The sequence below is a fragment of the Antedon mediterranea genome, chromosome 1, assembly GCF_964355755.1.
Source record: "Antedon mediterranea chromosome 1, ecAntMedi1.1, whole genome shotgun sequence".
In the NCBI taxonomy this organism is placed as follows: Eukaryota; Metazoa; Echinodermata; class Crinoidea; order Comatulida; family Antedonidae; genus Antedon; species Antedon mediterranea.
In genome coordinates this window covers 21772950-21797632 of record NC_092670.1, presented here as the reverse complement: position 1 = coordinate 21797632, position 24683 = coordinate 21772950, and the positions used below count along the sequence as shown (strand labels likewise).

General features: G+C 31.3%; 1 protein-coding gene across 1 annotated transcript; it reads right to left on the bottom strand.

Moving 5' to 3' along the window:
* Positions 1 to 3193: 3193 nt before the first annotated feature.
* LOC140062646 (meteorin-like protein) lies at positions 3194 to 21986 on the bottom strand. The gene is made up of 4 exons (XM_072108952.1): positions 21663 to 21986; positions 19898 to 20307; positions 8825 to 8881; positions 3194 to 7649 (listed from the first exon to the last, which is right to left on the bottom strand). Exons 1-4 carry the CDS (start codon positions 21845 to 21847, stop codon positions 7327 to 7329), a joined length of 975 nt encoding a protein of 324 aa, XP_071965053.1. The 5' UTR covers positions 21848 to 21986; the 3' UTR covers positions 3194 to 7326.
* Between the last annotated feature and the right edge of the window lie 2697 nt (positions 21987 to 24683).

Here is a 24683-nt window from a genome sequence, read left to right as displayed (position 1 = left end):
GTGGGCTTCTTCCTGACATGATTATATCTTACTTATTATAGTGGATGACAACAACAACACTTACATTTCACTAGTTTTATTATACCTAAAACTTTTCAAAAAGATTAATCTAGAACTTCAAGCCCAGATTCTCCCATCTCTAAATACACCATCAGCAATTGTTTTGAATCCAGGGACCAAATACCAGGTTGCTTACATCAGTTACTTGAAAGTAAACAATTAAAGCTAGGTGTGTGATTAAGCAAGTCCCTGAAAAGTATAAAGACACTTTTTGTTTTCTGTTTGCTGTCCAGATTGACCAATATTCTTAGTCCTTCAAAATCAGTAGAAACACAATCTTATAAAAGACTACTGTTAAGTAGTCAACATTTTGATCTCTCTCGTGTGTGAGAGGTACAAAGCTGTGGATTATTACCAACTCTACCAAAATCAAACAATGATAAAAGTCCTTCAAAATCAGTACGAGAACTAAAAAATGATAATAGTATGACAAATGTTAATAATAAACTATTGAAACCGGTACAAAAGTCCGCCCAAAGCTCCACACGAGCATAAAACTAAGTGTTAAACTATTTGTCCTTCTTAAAGCTTGCGACAGATACAAAGTGTTGGATTATACCAACTAACATTCTTTGCATCTTCCTTCTCTTTCAAGGTGGTAGAGTTTTGTAAAGGATTAGGGAAACATGAGGCTCTTTGGGGGTGGATTACAAGGGAAAAAGACCCTGACTTGTTAAAGGATTTAGGCATGCATCAGGATTGAATCAAGTCTTCCGGGGGTTGGATTATTAAGCTTTAAACATTCCAACCTCTAATTGATATTTCTTCATTAAAGTTTTTACAAATTTTGATAAAGTGATGAGTATAAACGTGATAGAATATGGTTTGAAAGCAGCTTAAATGCCACACAAAATATAAAAAAATGTTATTATACACTTAACTGCAAAGTGAAAGGTAGGTATAAAGAATTTTATAATTTTATAAAAGTACATTGATTTAAAATTCACCTCAATTATTACTATTGAGAATTAAATTGTTGAAGTGAAGACAGCAAAACTAACTGAAATCAGATCTTTGTGGTTGTCTAAGGGAAGGGGTAGGAAATGAACTTTAAATCAGTGATAGCTAAACCTGACCTTAACTTTTAACCTTTATTAAAATTATGAATTCAAAACATCACACAAACTTAGTTTATTCGTATAAACCAATAGCATATATTTTAAATAGTTTAGGTTTTTTTAAAGTGAAAAACTGCATTGTTAACCTCTTTATGTTATTGTATAACCAACACAATTAAAAAATCCTAATCTGTTGGGGTTTAAATCGAAAAAGCAATAAAAATTCATTTAATAAAAAAATTTAACCGACTTTTTGTGTAATTGTATAAAACCTACACAATTAAATAGCCTATATTCAGACAAAACCTAAGGGTCTTTAAGTATAAAATTCGTAAACCTAACACAAACCGACACTCCATAATAGATGTTCAGTCTTGTGGAAAACACACTAAAAGATAAAGCCAGAGGCAAAGAGTTCACTTACTTAGTTCCTCCATGCTTGAACAAAGTACACCCTCAAAATGGAAAGGAATAAATGAAGCAGAAATAATCAAAAACATAAAGTAATTTGCACAAATAAATTACACAGAAATGGAAAATGTTATACTCAATATATTTTATTCTTTTTATGAAGAATAATCCATTGGTCATGTGATGGCCGAGCAATTTGGTATACAGTACAGTATTTATGGCATAAGTATATAGGCCTAATATTAAAATAATAAATGTTTATGAGTTGAATATAGAGAATTCTATTAATTCTAGAGAATTGTTGTAATGTAAACTTTTATTCACTTAACCCACCACTTCCATCTTGAATGTCAAAGGTTACAATATAAACAATGTATGTGAGGTCGACACATCATGCCTCCCTAAGCACTCCTTGCATACTTAGTTTCGACCCTCTTTATCTCCTATGAATGATAGTTATTATTTAGGCCTACAAGATGGTTTGGTCAATAAAAGGTACGGTCTGATAAAATCATTTTGTACTATACAGAGTTAAATCTGGGGTAAAATGATGAAGTCATGCAGAAATCAACAGGTCATATATCAGTAGACGTTACTTGTTGTCTTTGTCAAAAATAGCCCTTTGCCTTGACTGACGACACGTAGTCTGATAAAGTAAATAAGAATTCAGTTTTTAACGCATCATCAAGAAAGTGCTTAATTCCACTTAAATTCCCTTTTTTGTAATTTAATCATTTACAGCACATCTCTCGGAAGTTGTTAATATTAAATTGCGAAATAAATAAACAATCAATTTTTACCAGTTTCTACAAAATAAGATACCCATTAGATATCATACTTACTTGTCATGATGGTGTGAGTTATCCATCATCTACTAATACTATCGAAGTCTTTAAGTATGTTACCTATAATTGGTAGTTAGGCTACTTTTGTAGCTCCAGTGCATTTAAGTTAACTAATTTTGCATAATTATGATGACAATGTACAAGTTATTTCTGTGAAATTTTGGCCATGTGATGACCAATCACCAGTACCATGTAGGCCTAGCCCACGTGGTAGTAGCTGTAGTATCACGGTGAAAGAAAACGAAGGGACCCTCCTGCTCCTACCAGACTGATTCCTGTCATTTTTTAAGAAGATGCTTAGCCTAGGAAATTTGATTTCTTTTTACGTCAACAAATGAAGTTACAATAGTGCTTCCATTTCATAGAAATAGTCTTAAATACTAAGGCATTATTAATATCATTATTATTTAATAGATTTAATGAGATGCTTACGTTTTTTGTAAGATGTCATCCATTACCGCCATGCACCATCCACCCAGCTCATGATTCTTCCAAACTCTGGTAACATTACAATTAAAGTGTTCTGATTGGTTAATGAATTAATGGACACATTAATTTTTGATTTTTAATAATGGCCAAAACTTTGTTCTATTTTAAAGAATGAAATAGTTAGAATACATAATGTTAGCTATAACAATTTATTTTTTATTTGTATCTCTAAATGTGTGGAAAAATCTGACATTAATCATGATGGTCATCTTCTCAGAAACCTGTATTGTAGGGCATATCCATGTCTCAAAACTGTGCCAGTCCAGCATCATTGTGCATGGGACAACAATTGCTCATTGACAAACAAGAAAAACAATACATAAATTCATTTGTTATTGTTTTTTTATTGCTCATTTACAGATAATACTCTTGAAAATAAAATTAATAATATACAATTTTTACAACACCATAACGTAATCTTAGTAAATATATCCCATTTTGTTCAAGTCATAAAAATAAAAAAAAAATCATTTTAATTTCCCATCACGGAATTTGGTCTTAAAATGGAATAAACACATCTTAATACAAAAGTAACCCATAAAACAGCAAAATAATCAAAATTACAGTATGATTTATAAGTACAAATATAGGCCTACTTGATTATTTAATGGTCGGTATAAGACAATTGTATTATTAGTATCCTGAGTGTACAGTAAGTACCTATTAATTATTAATTGAATTTAATGCTTACTATGGCCGGATTATTAAAAATTTCGTTGATATTACGATACAAACTGCAGTAAATTATGACAATACTGCAGTAAATTAAGTAAATATTGTAGGGGAGTATTTTGAATAAAGAGACTTAGGCCTATAACAAATAATAAAACACACAATGACTTTTGACGTCAATTATTGATTTTCTGGTGAGAACTAGATGAGATTTGATAATTACTGAAATTAATCAGTTCAACAAAACAATAAGATTTTTAATTCTCACGAAAATAATACTTAAATCGTTGTGGGAAAGATGCTGTACTGAGATTCTCAAGTAGAACAATTAACACTTGGAGATTAATTAATAACAAAATACAGTCTTTGAAATTAAGTAAATTTTTAAGAAATATATATCTCACTGCTACCGTACTCTTTTTAACAACAAAGTACTATCTTAGATTTAGATTAAGTAGTGAAGTTCTGTATTAAAAATATATTTTAATAAATTTACAAAATATCTAAATACAGTACCTTCTTGGGAATAGCCCAATGAAATAAACGAATATGTATACATACTGTATTTATTTATAATAATTACCATATTTTCAATCCTCGTGCCCGCACCTCCAATGTCATGGTAGGGGATGGGGTTTTAGTGGAGTCAGTGAAGCATAAAATTAATAATTATTATTACTACATTTTTAATTACATATTAATTAAAGTCATAGCATGATAATCTTACAATATTAGTCTCTTTGCACCAGCTGTTGTAAAAACTATCCTATATAAAATAGCGTATAAAAATGGACAAGAACTACGTATAGACAAATATGAAGCATTTCTTTTCTTTGTTTAGTAACACATGTATGGTGTAACAGAGCGGAAGAGGCAATGGGCAAACAGGTCATTTTCTGCTATCAGATAGCCTTAAGGGAAGTTGATAGTACTAAGGCAACCTGTTTACACTTCCCCTACAAGCAGATTGAATACTCTACTGTTAAGGTTACTACCATGATAACGCATGTATATGCCACAAACCTCAATTCAAGAAGTGTACAGTATGATTAACCATACAGATATTATAGTGAACTATAATATATCTATGGACTTATAACATACAACATAACATCATGTGTATGTATGTCAATTTCATATATAAAAATCATATATGAATATTAAAATCTCAGGGTGGGCAACTGTTTTTAAATCTCTTAATTAAAACTTTTTCACCTTTATCATTTATACACAATTTTATAATAATTAAAATGTTTTTTGAAGTAAAATACAATGATTGTGCTTTTTTATGACTACATAGAAAAATCATATATTTATAGATTGTACTGTATACTGTATATATTTGAAAAATAAAATTTGGAAATTATAATTGTTTAACAGCTAAACAAAAATAGTTATAGTCGTAGCTAATATAATAAAACACAATTTTTAAATGAATACAACGTTTTAAAATTAAAATTTAAAAAAAGATTGAGTTGTTTTTATTGTTCATATGTAAAAACACCAAACAAAATTAGTTTAAAATAAGAGAGTAGCATATAAACAAAAACCTTATTTTTCATAGCATAAAATATAAAAGTACTCTCCAGTTACAACTTTTAAAACCAAATTAAAAATAAATGTTATATATACTTTAACATTTATTAAATGAAAACAACAAATATTATATCCTTGTATTGTAAATGAATACATGTGCTGAGTAAACTACAGTAACATAAAGAATGAATACAACAACTTAAAATTGCCTGGTCTTTCTTCAATTAAAAACCGCCACATTTACTGTATGGTTCAGATCATTTGGTTCTTGGTGATTTTTTAAGACACCAAAACTGCTAAAGATCCTATTGTGTTTAATCGGAGAAAGACCTTTATAACAAATATATAAACTACATAAACAAACATTGCAAGCATTTCTATGTATCAACTTTAAATTAAAACGCAGTTAAAATAATAACACAAGTTTTAAACAGTAAAAGTTGTATGATAAAATACACAACAGTAAATATGTTCAATCAATCAACCCTTTATGTTCAAACAGCCGGGTTGTGTTTTTTTTACAAGTTCTTCCAAGAAGAGTACCGCAAGTAACACATTTTTTGCCCAGGAACCTGCTCCTACTGAAAACTAAAAAGTACTCATACCCTGAATAGGTTGCTACCATTATCCGATAGGGATGCTCAAGGGAATTTCTTCTTTTTCGTAATTGTATCCTCTCTTTGGAGAAACAAATTGTCGGTTTATCCTAGGTAAGCTAGGCACGAAATAGACCAAACAAATGGATATTCTGAGGGTGAATATTTTAATTCTGTCAAAATGAGGTTTTTCCAAGTTCTTCCAAGAAGAGTACCGCAAGTAACACATTTTTTGCCCAGGAACCTGCTCCTACTGAAAACTAAAAAGTACTCATACCCTGAATAGGTTGCTACCATTATCCGATAGGGATGCTCAAGGGAATTTCTTCTTTTTCGTAATTGTATCCTCTCTTTGGAGAAACAAATTGTCGGTTTATCCTAGGTAAGCTAGGCACGAAATAGACCAAACAAATGGATATTCTGAGGGTGAATATTTTAATTCTCTCAAAATGAGGATAAAAATCATCCAGATTTTAGTAGAAATAAGTCCTTTCAAAAGTTATAGAATGGAGGAATTAGTTTACAGATGGTATGATGTGAATCTTAGAAATAATTAAGTCCATCAAGCTGTGGTTTTAAAGACTTTTATCAAGAAATCCTTGAGTTCACAGCTAGCATCCATCATTACCAAATAAAACATAAAATAATTAATTCACAGACACCTATTAATGAGAAGGTGGATGGTAATTAATCTTCAATTAATTAAATACTTCCAATTCTAATTGTTTTTTAACATGATCACATGATAATTCACAATTGAATAGAACGAAATAAATGACAATAACATCATTGTGATGCGGACATTTTTATTTAATTAATTTTACGAGCACAAGTGACCCATGGGAAGTGTCAGCAAGGGTGGGCTGTATGTAACACAAGTGTTCTCTGAAGTCCCTGGAACAGTAAACATTTCGTTTGTTCTCATTACTGTAAACAGAAGGCTTGAAGGATGGATCATATATACCAGAGTTTGTAACTACAGTACTACCTGAATATAGTAATACACATCAAAAAGACTGAAACTGTAGTCGCTAGAAACAAATTTCAGGCCAACTTACTGTATTTTTACAAATAAAATAGTAGTCTTGGCTGGGTTAAATCTAAAACTTGACTTACATTACAATAGTTAAGTTGCTAAAACAACTCATTTACATTTTGTAATAGAATAATTTTACACATAAAATAATAACAAAATTAAAAATGGAAGACTTTATATGATGATTTTGATCGCATGTAAATTATAATAACATTGTCTAATACAATATTTTATGAATTTACGTTTTTACTTTAATATCTCATAAAAAAATAATAAATAAATTGTTCTTTAAAAGTAAATAAAAAAGTTATTATAATATATGGCTTTGTAAAAATCTTTCCAAACTTTTTTTGGTAAGATAATTTATTCTTTTATACATTTTGTTTTATATTTTGACTACCAGAGAACATTTTAAAAACAAACATTCAATGTGCATAGACACTTAGTATAAACACATTTCATTTTGGAATGCACAATTTTGAATAAAAAAATATTTGATCAACAGTTTTGAGTACTGAAATATTTTTGTCATAACGATGACATTAGGCAGTAAATAGCATAGTGGTCCAATACATAGCTGAAGATAGCAGTATCTTAATAATAATGACCATGTGAGTGAATCTTTAACCCATGATAATAGCCGATAAGTCGCAGTCATTTAGTCCTCTTTCTGTCATTTCTTTTGCGATACGTCTGAACTGCGAGAATCTTGGTGCGCATCCCAGACGTGCTCTTCCAAGTACAATAGAACCGGTCATTAAGAAATGTCCCTCTCCTTGTCTTACTCCGCATTTGAGTGGAGTGACGACAACACCGCTGTAGCGGCTGTGTTTCGCCGGTCTGAACACTTCATCACGCTGCCGAAAGACATGACTTACTCCTAAGTCAATGAAAGACTCCTTTGAAAATTTATCGTGTGCGACCTCTCGCATTTGGCTTTTGATAACTGTAAAAAAATGAATAAATATCTGTTATAAATTACCATATATAGCAATAACCAACCCATATTTGGTAATGCTATGGTTAAATATGGGAATGTCAAATCAATTCTATGCAAAACCTACTAATGCAATGACTTTATGTTTTAATTGACTAGCAACTATGATTCAACTTGAATTTGGTGACAGAATTCTGCATTCTTTCTATTTTTCGACAGCTGAACATAATCTGAAACCCTGGTAGACAACTTTGTTTGTCATCACCATCCCCATTGGGGCATTAATAATCACATTTTCTGACTCTTATCAACTGTCCTGGACCATTTTAACAAATTATGTAAAGATTTTTAACGTACAGTGTATTAAAATTTAACTTGGGGAAAGTTTCATTGGATTTCAATTAAAATAAAGAGAATTAATTTTGAAGTAATGCTATACCAAAAGTACAGTAAGAAAATCTCGAGTCATAAGTTGCAAAGATTATTAAACTCAAAATAAATTCGCCTTCTTCTTTAAAGCTTTTCATAATTTTAAATTCATTCATAACTTGTTTTTGTACAGTATATTTTTTTTTAGAATAGTAGCTTTCTCAGACAACTCTTAACAAAAGATGTGATATTTGTGAATTATTTTTTACTGTGAGCTCACTACCGTACTAAACAAACTCATTCAATAACCAACCAAGGATTTCTTTGTATATGACATGCTCTAAAGCTACCATAGCATTTATTTAAATACCTTTTTTCTCTAGCAAAAAAGTTAAACAATGCTGTTGTGACCTAATTTATGCAACATTGAATTAGATTGCATGGGAATTGAGCGTACCAATATCTAGTGTAAACACCCCCATAACTCAACCCCAACAAAACTAGAAAGCCAAGGGCATTGTTAACAGTAATATTGAGTGGATGACTACAAAGTGACACCAAGCGTCGGTTTTAGTAAAATTCATGTGTACAAAATCGAAAAATGCATGTCCTTTGTTAATTTAATCTTTTGTGTGGTGCTGTACTGTACTACACTTTTATTTTTTTAAGGGCCTTTTAAAAATTGTTATATCCAACATTTTTTATTTTTTTAATATCATGAATCTGAAGCAAAATAAACTCTGGAATTTTCCAGACGGAATTTGTTAAGATTTATGATTGATATGATGAATATGTATGGGAAACTAAAATCTTACCAAAATCGCTGGAGCAGAATGCCCGAATCAACTCTGTATCGTTGCAAGGCCGGCAATCTATCGAAGAAAAAAATGTAAATATATATGATTAATATGAACTATCTCAAAATCAGTGATTTTACAAATGGTTTTGCCTTTTCCAAATAAATTTTTTCTTATTCAACACATGACTAATGTGTTCTGAAATTCAAGCTTTTAGGACAGTCAAGTGGTTTGCAAAGAATTGACTTTATGTTGGTGATAAGTCAGTAAAACAAATTGCATATCAATATCTTTTAAAATTATATATCAATCATGTACTACAGTATAATAATAATAACTAAAGTATCGAACTTGATAAGTCAATCATTGACATTACAGTAACAAGTAGTATAAAGATACCGTGTTTAATTGCATTGTAATAACACATGTTCGTCATAATTGCTTCATTGTTTAACATTTATATTTTATGAGGTATTGTGACTAAACGAGACAGTGTTAAGTAAGTGTTTGTCCACGGCTCAATGTCTAGTTTTATTGCAAAGAATAACAATTGAGATCCTGTATAAAAGACGTTAAGGAAGAGGTATATCCGTAGAGAGGAAATTGGTAAATGGATTGAGGCCTAAGGCAGAATATTATAGTGATTATGTCGCGTATGATGATACTATCGTTAGGAAGTACTTAGATAGTGTAATAAAAGAACAATAGGTAAAAATCCACCGGCCAACCAACTGAAGTCCTAGTAAGATTACAATAATATAAACACTTACATTTTTCATCAAGGATTTTTTTTATAATTCCTCCATACTCAGATATGATATTATTTGGTTTTTTTTTGTGGTTTTGTTTTTTTTTGGGGGGGGGGGGGGGGGGGGATCTTTTTCTTTTGTTGTACAGTAAATAACATCTTCATAAGATTTACATTTATTCCAACAAATATTTTTTGTTCAATTTTAGCCTCAGTAAATCCTAAGAAAAAAATCTTTAAAACCAAAAGTAAAACGGAAATTTGTAGAATAAAAACTGAATGAAAAAACGTATAAAAATATATAGATAAATAATTGTCTATGCAAACTTAAAAACTAGAATCAATAAGATTGTTTATACAGTAAAAACAATCCACAAAGAGAACAATCAATGACACTACAGGTGGCACAGCCAACGTGCTGACTCAAAAACATACATGCCATATTTCTGACAAAATGACCGAAATAGAATGGAAATTGAATGCAAATGACATAGGAAGACCAGCCAATATTGTGACTCAAAATATGTCATCCTTTGATAAACTGCCAACAATGTGGTATGAATGCAATACAAAATAATCACAGTTACACAATTTCAGCATTTTTAACAAAGTGGCACTAATTAATGGAATAAAAAAACACAATAAAAGTATCAATTTTTATGAAAATCTAACATATGAATAAGTGAAAAATTCAACAGTATTCTACAGAACCACTCTTTATGAAAAATGTCATTTTTAAAAGGTGACAATTACTGGAAGAAGACTGATATAAATTAGTTGACAGAAAATCAAAAATTCACTTTATGAAATGTCACTTTTTTGATAAAGCGAAAGAATGGCAAAGTGACGGAAGAATCCTTTCCAGGAAACAATGTCATTAGACAACACTTTGCGGCTGTTACAAAGTCTTCTTAGTTGACGAAGTGAAAGAATTTACAGAAAGGTATGAATAAATGATGGACAACAGAAACTGATCATTATATGATGCAAGTGTCATCAAACAATTGACAAATTTAAAAAAAACGTTGACATTTAGATTTTGGTACAGTAAATGTCAAAGGTTAGAAACAAGGTTCCCATTAGCAGGAGTTCTATTGAAAGTTGATCAACAGAGATATCAACAATCTTGAGAAAAATCTTATCAAAACAATTAGTTTTCTCTCAAAATAAATGTATATTCCCACCAGGTATTACAGAAATAGAACAAAAATATTTTTATTGTCACATGAAGTTAAATTAAAATAATTAATTAATAATTATAATCATAACTATTATATTATAGTGAAATTTATTGTTAAATGAAAAGATGCAATTAAATTTTGTTTATTAAAACAGCATTTGTTTTGTTAATTTATTCTTTAGAATAAAGTTTCTGACATACATGTACAGTAGTTGTTTTTTCCCCAGTGAAAGTTGTAAATGACTTGGTTATGGCTCGGTATCATTTTGTTATTAAATATTAATGTGAACATTCAATGGGAACATGTTCATGTTTACAAGGAAATTGATAACATTTTTGTCTAGTCTATAACAAGGAAAGTAAACAGTACCAAAAATACCATTTTCTTTAAATTACTTATGAGAAATTTCATTCATATGTTATACTGTATGAAAGGAAATTCTTATGCCATTTTCAGACTACTCCTTCCCTTGTTTTATGAACTTCCTAGGCTGATTGTAATTGGGTTTGTCAGGCCTACAATCAGGCTTACAGAACACACTCTTCTAGCCAATAAGTCTGGCTTCTTGTTCATTTCCTCAAGGCTAAGTAATAGAAGGGATTGATTTTGAGCAAAGAATTTGCTGTTAATAATCATTGTATTAAAGAAATTGGAGATATTATTTTTAATAATTTTAAATTTAGTTTTTTTATGTTTTGCTTGTGAAACATTTCTTTTAAAGTAATATTAAAAATCGAACAAATGTGAAATACAGTTTTATTAAATCAATTGTAACTGATTCTAAAAATAACCAAACCAGCAGTAGTTCTAACAAAATTGATAAAGAAACTATTGAAATAGAAAATAAGAAACATGATCTCAGTGACATCATTTTATTTCTAATTATTCCAAAAGTGCAAAGGAAAATTGGTAGATTAACCTATCACTCAAACACACCTGCACTGAATTTTTAGGCCAATAAACTTTTCTACCACATTGCACTGAACTCAAACAAGCAATTACAAATTGTTTGAGCGAAAAATCTTGCAACTTAATGAAAAAAACGAGAGTAAAGAATGTGAGGGAAGTATCCGGAATGACTTTACTTATAAGTAGATTATAGTAGAACAATTAGCCTTTTTAATCCTTCTTTTGAGTTTTAATAATATCCATAGGTAAAGAGAAATTTAAGTAAATTACTGTTAAAAGTCAACAAAATAAACTGAGTAATTAGTTATGTGAAGCATGTAATAGACTTAATTCTTTCATTTTCAAGAATTATAACTTTACTTATAAAATAAATTCAGGAGTTTTTTTTTTTTGGTCTACAGCTTATGTTTTTTGGTGTAAAGTGCTTTAACAAATTTGTAAATAAAACTATACAACAAATAATAATTTGTTTGTGCGATTCCTTTAGGCTAATCAAATTTGGTCTTACTACAGTATACTAAATATTCATGCAGGAGGGCTCAGTAGGGCTACACAGCCAATAAAGTACAGTAATTGCAATAAAAAAAAAACTTGTATTTTTCAGTATTTCTGACAACGAAGATAATAAAGAACAGATGCAAAAGAGATAAATGTACTTGTAAATTTGTCATTGCCCTCTTAAATAATCCCTTTTGACTTTTTTTTCTGGTCATTGGAAACAACCTTTAGTGACATCTGTACCTAATCGACAAGCAATTTTCTGCTTCAACAATTTCGCCGAAATTGTTTTCAAATTAACACTTTAATTCAAAAGTTTATTCCCTTGTTCCACCAGCGGTATTTTGAAAATAGATTTGCTTTAAGCAAAAGGTAATCTTTCTCAAAAAGAATTTAAACTCTATTATGAAAATGCACAAAGAACTAACTAATAACTTATTAACTAAAAATAACAATTTCTATTAGAAACCAAATCTTCTTATATTAGAAGTTCCTTTGATTTTAAACAGAGTGTGTTACAAAGATAATGCCACACTCTGTTTACAGGAAATACTATTTGCTAGTGTTAAAATGTTTGAAAATAAACTTATTTGCAAATATCTTTAATTAATCAGTTCCAGATGTTGTAACTGTGTCATTGCCATGGTAACATCGTTGGCATAACTTATCATAAATAGATTTGCAAACCGATTTAAGTCGTAAACCTTATTAGAGCGTGCCTGACATTTCATCTGATCAAACTTTATAAATAGAAACATTTGTTGAGATGAAGTTTCATTCTGGAGTGATTGCTATGTTGGTAAACATCAAACTAGGCACGCTTTCCTCTGCATGTGGCGCCCTCTTCCATTGACCTGTCAGTCAATCAGGTTTCATTTAAGACCTTGCAAGAACAACTAGTGGTTCCAGAGTTCCTCTCATTTTACAGATTGTCTAGACTCCAAATCATTAAAAAAAATCTTTTCTATTGTTTTGAAAATTAATAATAACAACGCAATGCCTAAAAGTACATGTAGCCCAATGTTATAACAGAAGCACATTAGTTGATGTGTCTTCTAATGGCAGTAAAAATGGCATTAAAAAAGCTGAAACTACACTTGTAGTACAGTATTACTGTAGCAGCAGCATGGACCTATAAATTAGAATAAATTTATAGCTCCATGGTATTAGTAATAGTACAAGTGTAGTTTCAACTTTAGTATGATTACATAATGATCAAATGTCATGTTTTTTTCTTTTGCTGTGTGTTATTGTATAGTATAGGAATCTCATTGAGTTCTACGGGAATATAGTATTCTTATCTCATTGATTGGTGTCTACTGTAATATTGTTATCTAATTAATTGTTGATTACTAATTAATATTAGTATCTTATCTCATATCCTGTCAACAGGAACAATCTTTCCACAACAAATTCTTTTGTGAATAAATAATCAATCTTTTTGAAATGAAACTTTCCCAGGAAAGTTGGGAGCCAGGTCACTTTATGTTTATAACACAACCATAAATGAAGTGACCATTAAAATATCTAGGCCTAAAGAAAAACAAGTAACTATTTGAACTCTGCCACCGACTCAAATGTGTCTATACAGTACATAGTAAAACTAATTCTTGTAATAATCATCATTGTTATTTTACATTTTAATACCAACTAATTATATATTATTTCCATTTTAATCATTATACTCTAAATTGTATACTAAATTATATACCAATGCATGACTATACCTAGTATCACATGTTATACAAAGTGATCTACTACAAAACTGCACCTTATTTTTTTTAAAGTTAAATCTTTAAACATTGTTATACATTCTTTTTAAAGTCAGTGTACTTATAGTTTGTTTCCTGCTTTCAAATCTCGTCATACCACAACTAATCCGATCGTATTGTGAGGCTAAATCTTATGGAGTAAAGCACATTGTTCGAAAATATAATAAAAATAGTTCAGCAAGGTTGCGCAAAAAATCTTTTGAATGGAGCAGAACAGGTATTTTCTTAAATTTTACGCCACTATATTAGTACTTAACTTTGTTTCTTCACAATACATTTATTTCCATGGTTAACTGCACCATATCAGAATGTTAAGCTGATAATGTTAAACCTACTAATACAATTGTTTGAGTAGTCGCCATTGTGACATGCCTGTCTGAATAACTTTGATTTTAAGTTTAAGCCATGTTGGATTTTAACTTATTTAAATACAAAAGAAATAGAATTGTTATATAGAGAAGTAGATAAGAGAAATAAATGAATGTATCAGAATCAATGAGATGGAAAACTTTTACACAAAAACATATGTTTTTAATACAATACAACCTAGTACAACTAGGTACGAACTAGACAAAAAAAAGTTATAGAAAAAAGTAAACAATATAAGCATTTTAGTCATAAAATTAATTCACATTTCAGTTAAACAGAGAAGAAAGAAAAAGAAAGTTTCTAAAAAACCCAGAAATGTTTACCAATGAAATAATACTTAATAGTGTTTCAGACATGTTTTCAATTGGGACATATAGTAAACAGTTTATTTAAACAATCAATAATGATCAATACTTGAAACTAAAAAGTGTGATTACAGCTTGCGCTCTCAAAATCAATATTTCAAAATTTAAACCTAATGAGACATAATTAACCTACACGGTAATAGTTTGTTTAAATTTGATAACAATAGGCTGATGCAAATCAAAAGTGCTATGATTGTTCACTATTATGAATGTTTTGAAATCTGGCAGTTGGGACAATCAATAAACTATTCAAGTATATTTGTTTTGTTTAGATCTATGACACAACAATGGCTATTTTGCAGTATTTGGTAACGATTTGGATACAATGAACAACACAGGTGTGTGTATGGCTAGAGTATGCTACTGTATGATCACGTGCTTATTATCTAAAAATGTTTGGATGGTGTTTTTTTAGTCTGTATAAATGAAAATTTGTTTATTCATTACAACCTTTTATTTTGAAATCTAAATTTAATTGACAAATGCTGAAATAATAGTCACCAAAACATAGGAAGTAAAACAAACGTTACAATGCAATGTTTATAGTTTTGTAGGGAAACTATTCTTTTCCAATCTTTTATAATGCTTTTTAAAAACACATCAGTTTTTTAGAATTCAATTGACATTTTCATAGTTCCAAATCCAAGTTGTCAAGTTCCCACGGTAGGCACTCCTTAATTAATCTTACAATTGATTAGAAAGTGTAGGGGAATGTCTACTTGATAGTAATTCCCCTGTTTTCTATTGTTTTCATACCCAAGCCATGCTATTCAATTCAATCTAGGCCCAGACAATAGGCCCAAATCTGGGGTAAAGATAGGCCCTACAACTAAGGGTTTAAAACACCTTTTGTTTGTGGCTCTTCACAGGGAATCCAAAGCAAAGTAGATAATGACGAGAAGAGGCATATACAACAATGTTTAAAATACCGATTTGAATGTAGGCGGGAAAAATTGGCACAATTTTTGGAAAAAGCTGTCAAAGTAAGCATTGAAGTGGCAAGTAATAGAGAACATAGGGATCTGGTAATAATTGGATTTTTCACATGTTTTGTCTGGCAAGAATAGGCTTTCAACTGTGATTTGCTGACCAAGGAAAAGTTGAATTGGAGTAAAAATGGCGCAATTTTCAAATAAAGCTGTAAAGTAAACACACTAGAGATACTTAAAGTAGATAAAATAGCGAGAGATTTTAAAAGTAACAATTAGGGATTTAGTATATTTTTTTCATGGAACAAGGGAACACAGGTGCTCTTAAAAGCATCTGAACACTGGTTTTTGAAAGGAGGAAAATTAAATTGGCGCAATTTTCAAATAAAGCTGGTTGGTAAACACTTGAGAAATACTATAGATAAAAAGTGGGGATTTTAAAAGTAACAATTGAGTGATATATAGCACATTTTGTTGTAATATTTTGGAATCGCACACCTGTGTCTTACAAAGGGTTTATCAGGTATAGAAGAAAATTTATTTGAATTTGCACAATTTCTAAAAATAAGCTTTTGAGCCAATTAGTATTATACTGTAGCACACACCTGGTGGTAACAAACACTGGACAAAAATAAATGAAAACAAAAAATACTGAAGTTTATCAAACAACTTGATGAACCATCAACATACAACACTTTCCTCTATAGGTACAATACTTGGTTGTTGATGTGACATCGATGGTTGAGATGGATGTGGGAAAATGGTTTTCACAGGAGAATGTTTACAAATATAAGCCTACTTGTTGAGATTAAAATCTCAAGTAGATTGGTAGATGGCTCCAGTAACCCAGGTGAGATACTGCAATCTTAGTGTACTATAGGCCTACTGTACAGTACTGTAGTCCAGGTTGAGGTAGCCTACTGTAGATAACCTGGAAAAGTCTATCAAAGACATGTTGATATGATCAAGCTGGTGAGGACAGAGGTAATAATGTTGAACTATTGTTTGCCTACAGAACCGTTTTTATTATTATCCAAGTTTGCTACTTTGGCCTAATGTAAAATGTACAATGGGGAGAGTCGAGAGGAGAAGTGGGTTTGAATTGAATGGATTTATTGTGACTTTTTTTGGGTAAAATTAGTAAATAACTATCCTACAGTATGTAAAAATGTATGTAAAGATTTCCCCACGCAATTTGAGTCTATTTCGTGCCTACTGTAGTTTACCTGGATAAACTGACATTAGCCTGTGCTCTCGAGAGAGAGGATATATAGATACAAAAAGTTTTATATAATTATAACGTTAAAGTAGATGTACAACATTCCCCTGTTGTAATTGTTCAAGCAAGCGAGTTCCTGGAAACTGCAAGAATGCAAAACAAGTTATTTTGCAGAATTTGATTACTTAATATCCTACAGTAGTTGAATTACTGTACAATTTGATAGAAACATAAAAAGGGAGAACAATCGGGAGATTTATATTGATTACATCAGAGTATTAAAGTCACTAATTACAGGTTAGAGCTCACTTGACAACAGGGAAGTTAATCTAATGACAATAGTACATTGATACTGAAATAATAGGTGATTCTGCAACAACAATAATGGTCTCATCAGATAAATGTCTTTCTGTTTTAATGCTTATACAGTAGTACAGTACAGTAGATGTCAATTATTTTTAGTTTAGTGTTTAGTCCTCAGTAGCTTCTTTTTGGCCGAGCGGTTAAGGCAGGGGCGCCGTTTATCGTACCTAAAGAGCCAACAACAACATCGGCAAGGGTTCGAGGCCGACTCGCTCCTAGTTCTTGTGGTGGAACAAGTCTTCCCGGATAAGGACTATAAACCGTAGGTCCAGTGTACACAGTTATAACCTGTGTGTGTACTTTAAAGAACCCAGTTCATTATTCGAAAAAGAGTAGGGGGTTACCCTGGTGAACTGGTTCACACAATAGCCTCTGTATCAGGGGGATTACCACCTATCTGATAGGACAGTGATTAATTCACTATTGGTAATCCTTGGTCACATTGCCTAAAGACAGACCTTGATTTATAAATATAAGAGGAGAGCTCCTAATGGCTCTCCTCAATATGTTGAGGAGAGCCATTATTTTGATTAAGTATTCGAGGCACAGGCCCACCATGGTTGGGCCTGTGGCGAGCCGAATTTTGATAAATGACACCTCTAGATGGCCGGAAATGGTACTCTCGCACGTAAAATTCATCGTAGGTCATTGTTCTCTGAACGTAGTCTACGATGTATTGTTATGATTAAATTATCTACTACGCGTCGATTGTAGGATGGTTCGTAGGGTTAGTAAACACCATTGTCATCGCCTTTAGAAGCATGGACAATGCAAACAAACAATGTATTGTTTGCTAATTAAAATCCTATCTATAGATAGTAGACGTCAATTTTTGTAGCCACCCTAGCTAGGCCTACGCATCGGTTATCCTAATTTGGATGGAAATCCGCCGACGAGACGACATCGGGTCCGTGGACCTCTCAGCTCACGCAGAGAGAGAGAGTCGAGGTTATCTATCTAGTCTAGTTTCGGCGGCCTACACTATAAATTATTTAATCCTACCTTGGGTTAGCGAATTATAAAAACAACGACACCTAGGCTAGGACACCAACAAAATATATGCAAAATACATATATATTCCATATTAATTACTATAAGATTTAACATAAAGGCGACAACATGTGTTAAGAAAAGGCCCGACCAGAATTTGGAGGGGAAAACATGTGAGCAGTTATATTAAGATCAGAGAGAGTATGTTTCATGTCATGTGACACAAAATCCAGGTACACGATCTTAATTACTGTTTATCGTCGGCAGCCACCCTCACATACTGAGTTAAAAAAAAAAAACATGTGAGATGTTGCGGTAAAGCAGAGAGTATCGCGTTTCATGCCATGTGACCAAAAAAACTAGGTCTGTATAATTACGGTCTTCTGATCACGGCAGTCTTTTTGAGCTACCGATTGAACGTTCTGATACTATATTTAGAATGAATTGTTTACGATATTTTTCTCGTAACATCAAAGATCGTAGGCGCGCCTAGCCTATCGGGGGTAGCCATAACAAAGATCGTTTGCGCGACTATATATAGACTGTGTGTTGTATTCGGGGTTAATATTCTTATCATTATATATATTTTTATGACGCACTATAACAGGTTGGGGAGCGCTATTTTAGGCGCTCCTTTGATCGTTTTCAGGAGCGCCAAGGAGCGTCAGCGCCATGGCGCTCCTTTTAAATCAAGGTCTGTAAAGACATAAAATAAATAAAATAAATAAAACAATTCCAGGATGCAGATAATATTGTTCCATTTTTAGGGGGAGGTACATACAGTTAACACACAATAAACTTTTACAAACTTGATTTCAATAAGGAAGTAAGTATATATTCAAATACTGTGAGAAATTCAGGTTTTTCCAAATTTCATTTCTCAAGAATAGAATAAAAATAATCCAAAAATAGTGTTAAGGGCAATCAAATCTATTCCCATTTTACTTCACAATGACTGGCTCAACAAAATCCAATTTTATTACAGAACGCAACAATGAAGAAAGGCATTTTTTAGGTACATTGCACTCGGAGCAAACAAATGAATTGTTGTGCTTTTACAAAGTTCAGTAGGCTTGATAAACCTATTGTATAATACCTTGGTATTTGATCCTAATAAAGTTATTGCTTATATACACTGTAGTACACAATAGCTTGGGCATTACTGAAAAAAAAACTGTACTCTGTACAAGAGAGGGATGGGAACTTCAAATTTGAAGTCTGTGACAATTACTGCGGTATTCAGTAATATAAAGTATATATTGTACTGCATACAGTCACCCTTTAATAGACTCCAAATGCTATGACAAAACCTGACTATATTTGAAGGCCCAAACTCAATTTATTTTAGTACAGACAGACTTAATAACAAAATGTCCAGTTTGAGAAAAGTTGAATGTGCGACTGTACTGTATTAATTTATGAGTGAAATTTCCTTCTGTTTTTTTTTTTTGTCATAGAAAATTGAAATATTCTGTAATCGTCTCTATTATTTATTATTTTATACAGTAGTCTTGAATAATACAGTAGCTTATTGGTATGATTCTTTCCGTACGGAATCACCGTTTCCTGGTTAAAAATCCTGTAGTTTAATCCAGGTTTGTTTTCATTTACTGTAGTGTACAACATTACAGTACATATGACAAACCAATTTCAGTTTACAGTTTGTGTGCAAACCCTGCAGAGTGCTTTAGAAAAAATCTAAACTACATATGCAAAATAAAACAATCCAAAATAAAAAGGATACATACCTGATAAAGGGTCTTGTTCTACTTCTTGTACTAAAGGATCTAAACTATATTCAAATTCAGTCACCAGTTTTGAAGCAAGTATATTTGGCATTGCTTCGATAAATATTGCAGCTTTACCGTTAATGGAATGAAAACAATGTGTCTCTTGCAAGTTCTTTTCTTGATTTAAATTTGTTGCGCTATTTTGATCCGCAATTAAAAGTTGTAGTTGTTGCGCAACTTCTGTATAAATGTTTGCCCCTCGATTTGTCAACGAGGGTTTAAGACATACTCGAAATTCAGTTCCTTTTGGACTGTATTGCAATGCGATATGAATAGCGCCACTTGGATAGCGCCACGTAATACGACCTCGTGTACATTGGAGATAAAGGTTTTTTACTGAACGCATTGAAGATTCATCCGAGAGACCACTGCAAGTAAAAAAAGAAAAAAGAGTTTTAACTGCTGCATATTAACTGTATACAGTAGTACTGTAGATCAAATAAAATATTTCAACCAACATTCTGTATGTTTGAATTGCAATTTGCGTAGAATATGGTACCTGTATGATTCAGAAATACTCTGTACTGTACTATTAATTGTGCAATATTTTTTTTAATCTAATGTATCATTCAAATGATTTTTTAATCTCAATTCAAGACTACAATGAAAGGCTAATTTAAAACTGCTATCTTGAAAATAAGTTGGTTTATATTAATGACAAATATTTGCTCTGGAAAAGCAAACTTTAAATTTAGAGTAGTAGTAGTTTGAATGTCTTGTTATCTGACCTAAAATAAGGGTCACAGTGCATGGCAAGCTGATATGAACAGTCAATATTGCCTAGAGGGGTACACTTATGTACACCCCAGGTTGCAGCAACCACCAATGAAATGCTAGCGTATGCATACCACAGGGTTAATCATCCTCACTTTATACACGCTGTAGGGCAAAGAATCAAGAAAGGAAAATACATTCCTAAAAAGACAGGTTACAAACACCAAATAATTTTGGACTTTGAGACAGTTACAATATTACGCTAAAGTGTGGAAGAGAAATCTCAAATCAAGTCCTGTACTGTACAATAATTTACAGTAAGTTGCATGAAAAGTACAGTATTTAGATCTGTATTACAATTAACCTCAATATTTGTAACTGTACAGTATATCAACAATTCACTGATGTATATAGAATAGTGCAATGAGTTTAGTTTATCTAAGTATTAAGGTACATACTATGTTTTGTTCAATATATAGCCATGACATATTAATTTTGTTTTTTCTGAATCACATTTTCTATTTATTTTTTTTAAAAAAACCAAAATTAACGAAATTAATAAGACACAGCACCACAAGTATTCATGTGATATGTTGGGTTTATCGTTTAAAAATATTTATTTATAGATCTTCTAAAATGAAACAATCTCTTGGTTGGTGGTCTAAGTTTTAATCTTCCAAAACAGAAACTGTTCACCAAAATAAAGTTTCAACTGTTTTAGTTTAGATTTTAATTTGTATTAAAAAAATGTCATATTATTAAACTTATAAAGTAACTTTTAAATTGGTTCTGTTAATGTGAATGAGTGTGCGGTGTTCCTATTTTACTGTACTATACTAATACTACTACTACTGTAGGTAGGCTAAGAAGTACTATAGTAAGCCATTCGAATCAAATGAAAGTAAATATAATTATAACCTTCACGATGTACCTATTCTTGGACTTATACAAATCCAAAAACATTTTAAAGTGACATAATTTGACATTATACAACATTAAGTGCACTTACGCTCCTTTCCAATCACATTCATCACTAGAATATTTGCAATTTCCCGAAACAAATAAAGTCCAAATAATCAACAGGTAAAACAAAGTTTTACCGCCGCCATGAGTTAACGTCCTGTACACCCCTGTCCAAAGAGGAGCAGGTAAACAGTTTTGGCAGAAAACACTGCCCGACCACAAATCCATCATTTTTAAAGAAGACAATCGTCTCAAGTTAGGTATGCAACATAATTCCAATTTGATTTAATCATTAGGAAAGCGTGTTTAAGTTCCAAAACTATACAAAATCAAGTTATAAATCCATAAAACAAACCACCACTACTCAGACACGAAGGCAAAGTCTGCTAACCCTGGCTCAACATTGCCTTTAGTTTCGGCGGATAAGGTGCTTAATTTAAAGACTGATCCATTATACACAAAGGGTAACAACTATTTGTTATACAGGTATTACTAATTTCCATAATATCAATGAAATATCGTATAAATAATGATACCTACGAGTAATTTTGTTTTTTTAGATTATTTCAAATAATACATTTATGTCAATTTTAGGATCAATCAATATTAGGAATAAATGGTTAAATAAATTATATTTTTATAATGGATTCGTCCAGAAGGCGGAGTTTCGTCTCGTGGCACGCGAAGAAAAGTCGTGAAATATGATTTTCTGGAGGTCTGTGCTATGATGGATTTATTAAAAATGTAAAAACAATTTATGTTTTTGCTTTTTATTTTGACTTCTTTTTCATACACACATGTTATAGTCTCCCCGTTAATATTTAAACCATAGGCATAATACAAAAATATTCAGGAAGTCTTTAGAGACTAAAATATAGGGGCCTAATCAGTTTATAACAATCAATCAAATCTTCTTCTTTATGATTTTGAGGATGTAATGATGTTTTATAAGCAATACGATTTTAAACGTTAAAATACGCAGTTTACTAAATACTAATACTTAATAGCAATCTATCTCTTTTTTTAGTGATCAAAGATCTTAAAAATTGGTGCTTGTCGTAAGAGGGCGGCATACAAATATTGAAATACCGTACGGACTGCAGTAGTAAATTTTTTCCTTCAATGATAGAATTATTGAAACTTTAAATTCAATTTTCATATTGCATATTAATTTTAGTATCTTTTTAGGTATCTCCCTTCTTCAAAGCATGAAATCAGAAGTACCTTAACATATAATTTATTTATTAATGTATCGTTCATAATTTCAAATGACTTTTGTTCCTGCTGACTTCGTGTTGTTTATAAGTTTCTCCCTCCCTTCATTGTTGCTCATTGTTTATATCACCGGCTCATATCCTGGATGTTATGAATAAAATTGCAAACTGTATTACGCACACGCATTATTCTTATTTTGGCCTTTTATAAGTCTCTTCCTTTTGGCGTGTCTCTCCGCATGCCAACGTACATTGTTCATTAGAATAGCAATTGTACAATACTTTGGAAGTTTCACTTTAAAATGCCTCGACTTTTGTCTTTTCAGTTCTATAGAAATTGCTTCAAAATTTGCAAATGACCAGCAATAAGAACGGGTGTCACGAAACCTAAGACCACGAAAGCTAAGACCCCCTAAGACCTAAGATCACGAAAGCTAAGACCCAAGACCTAAGATTACAAATATTTATTACACATTAAGGGCGACAGTATAGCCTACACACTTTGAAACAAACTGAGTACTATAATAAGTTTGTTTCAGTAATTTAGTAAGATTTTTTTTAAGTTGAAGTACATACATCCGGGAAACTAAATCACGGTTCGCAGTAATTATTTTTCAGCAAGACAATTATCTTTTTAATTTCATTGAATAATGGTATAAAGGAAGTAGGAGTATCCGATACGGCAACTTGTCTATACTTGTCTGTATGGCCTTGCCTAAAAAATGAAAGATGAATTATGTTATATTATTTATTTTTGTATATTGCATAGGTTGATCCAAGCCCCTCGCCCCCTCCCCTCCTCCAAAATTTCGAAAAATAAAATATTTATGACCGTACAGTAAGCATTTTTGTTGTTGCAACATCTATACATAAAGTATGCACTATTATAACACATTGGAACATTAGGAAGGCACCCCGCTAGAACGTGTAGACATGTGTCACTGGGCTACCTGCAAGACACTTCGGTTTTTCCCTTATTTTCGTTGTTTCACTTGTTGATGTGTCTTATTTATCGATTACTATCGCTTCTTATGATGTTTTAGATGATATTTTGACAAATTTTAATGTGTTAATTTGTTTTTCTTTTTTAAACAGTTTTACTATTAATTTTTGTTATCAAATATGGTAAAATATTACTTTTCAGCCTATCGTTGTATTATTGATTTCTTTTTTATAAATAAATATACCTGGATATATAAAGTGTATAATCGTAATAAAATTATATTATAAATGTATAAAATGCCATGTAAAACATCTTATATAAGATGCATAAATATTACAAGAAGAGGTAGAGGTGATATCTATATTGAACATAAACGTTCTAATTAATTCGAATTCACTAGCTATAAGCTCATTCCAACAATTACTTATACATTAAACTAAAGTAATTTTTAGAGTTAAACGGATCTCTTAGCTTTATACAATTTTGACAATTGTCGTTGTAAAAGAATATGAAAAATAATACTAAGCGGTTACAATACAAAATTATTTGGTTAAAAATGAATGTAATTATTATTTATTATAAAAAAAACGTCTTTGTTTTGGTCTCACAAACAAATTAGCAGCATCTGGGACAAGAACAGACTCGTCGATACTTTGGTTACGCGCCGTTCATTGGTACTTCCTTTAATGGACCAATTAAAGTAAAAATCAAAGTCAACCAGTTCCGGACAATCATATAAAAACGCACCTGGGATGTCCAACCTTCGTGTTGCATCGTTCAAATTAACCATACAATAGAAAACAATTTGTTTCTTTTGTTTTGTTGTGTGAAGCCACTTAGAAAACACACGCACAAACGTCGTCTTCCAACTTTTTAAATCAAACGGTTATATTATAAGAATAAAAATCAA

Bases quoted from the DNA above. Each gene is read 5' to 3' on its own strand.
- LOC140062646 (XM_072108952.1), bottom strand. From the start codon at position 21,847: ATGATGGATTTGTGGTCGGGCAGTGTTTTCTGCCAAAACTGTTTACCT. The intron at 20,308-21,662 runs GTAAGTGCACTT...TTTTACTTGCAG, and splicing joins GAATGTGATTGGAAAGGAGC to TGGTCTCTCGGATGAATCTT. The intron at 8,882-19,897 runs GTATGTATCCTT...TTTCTTCGATAG, and splicing joins AGAACAAGACCCTTTATCAG to ATTGCCGGCCTTGCAACGAT.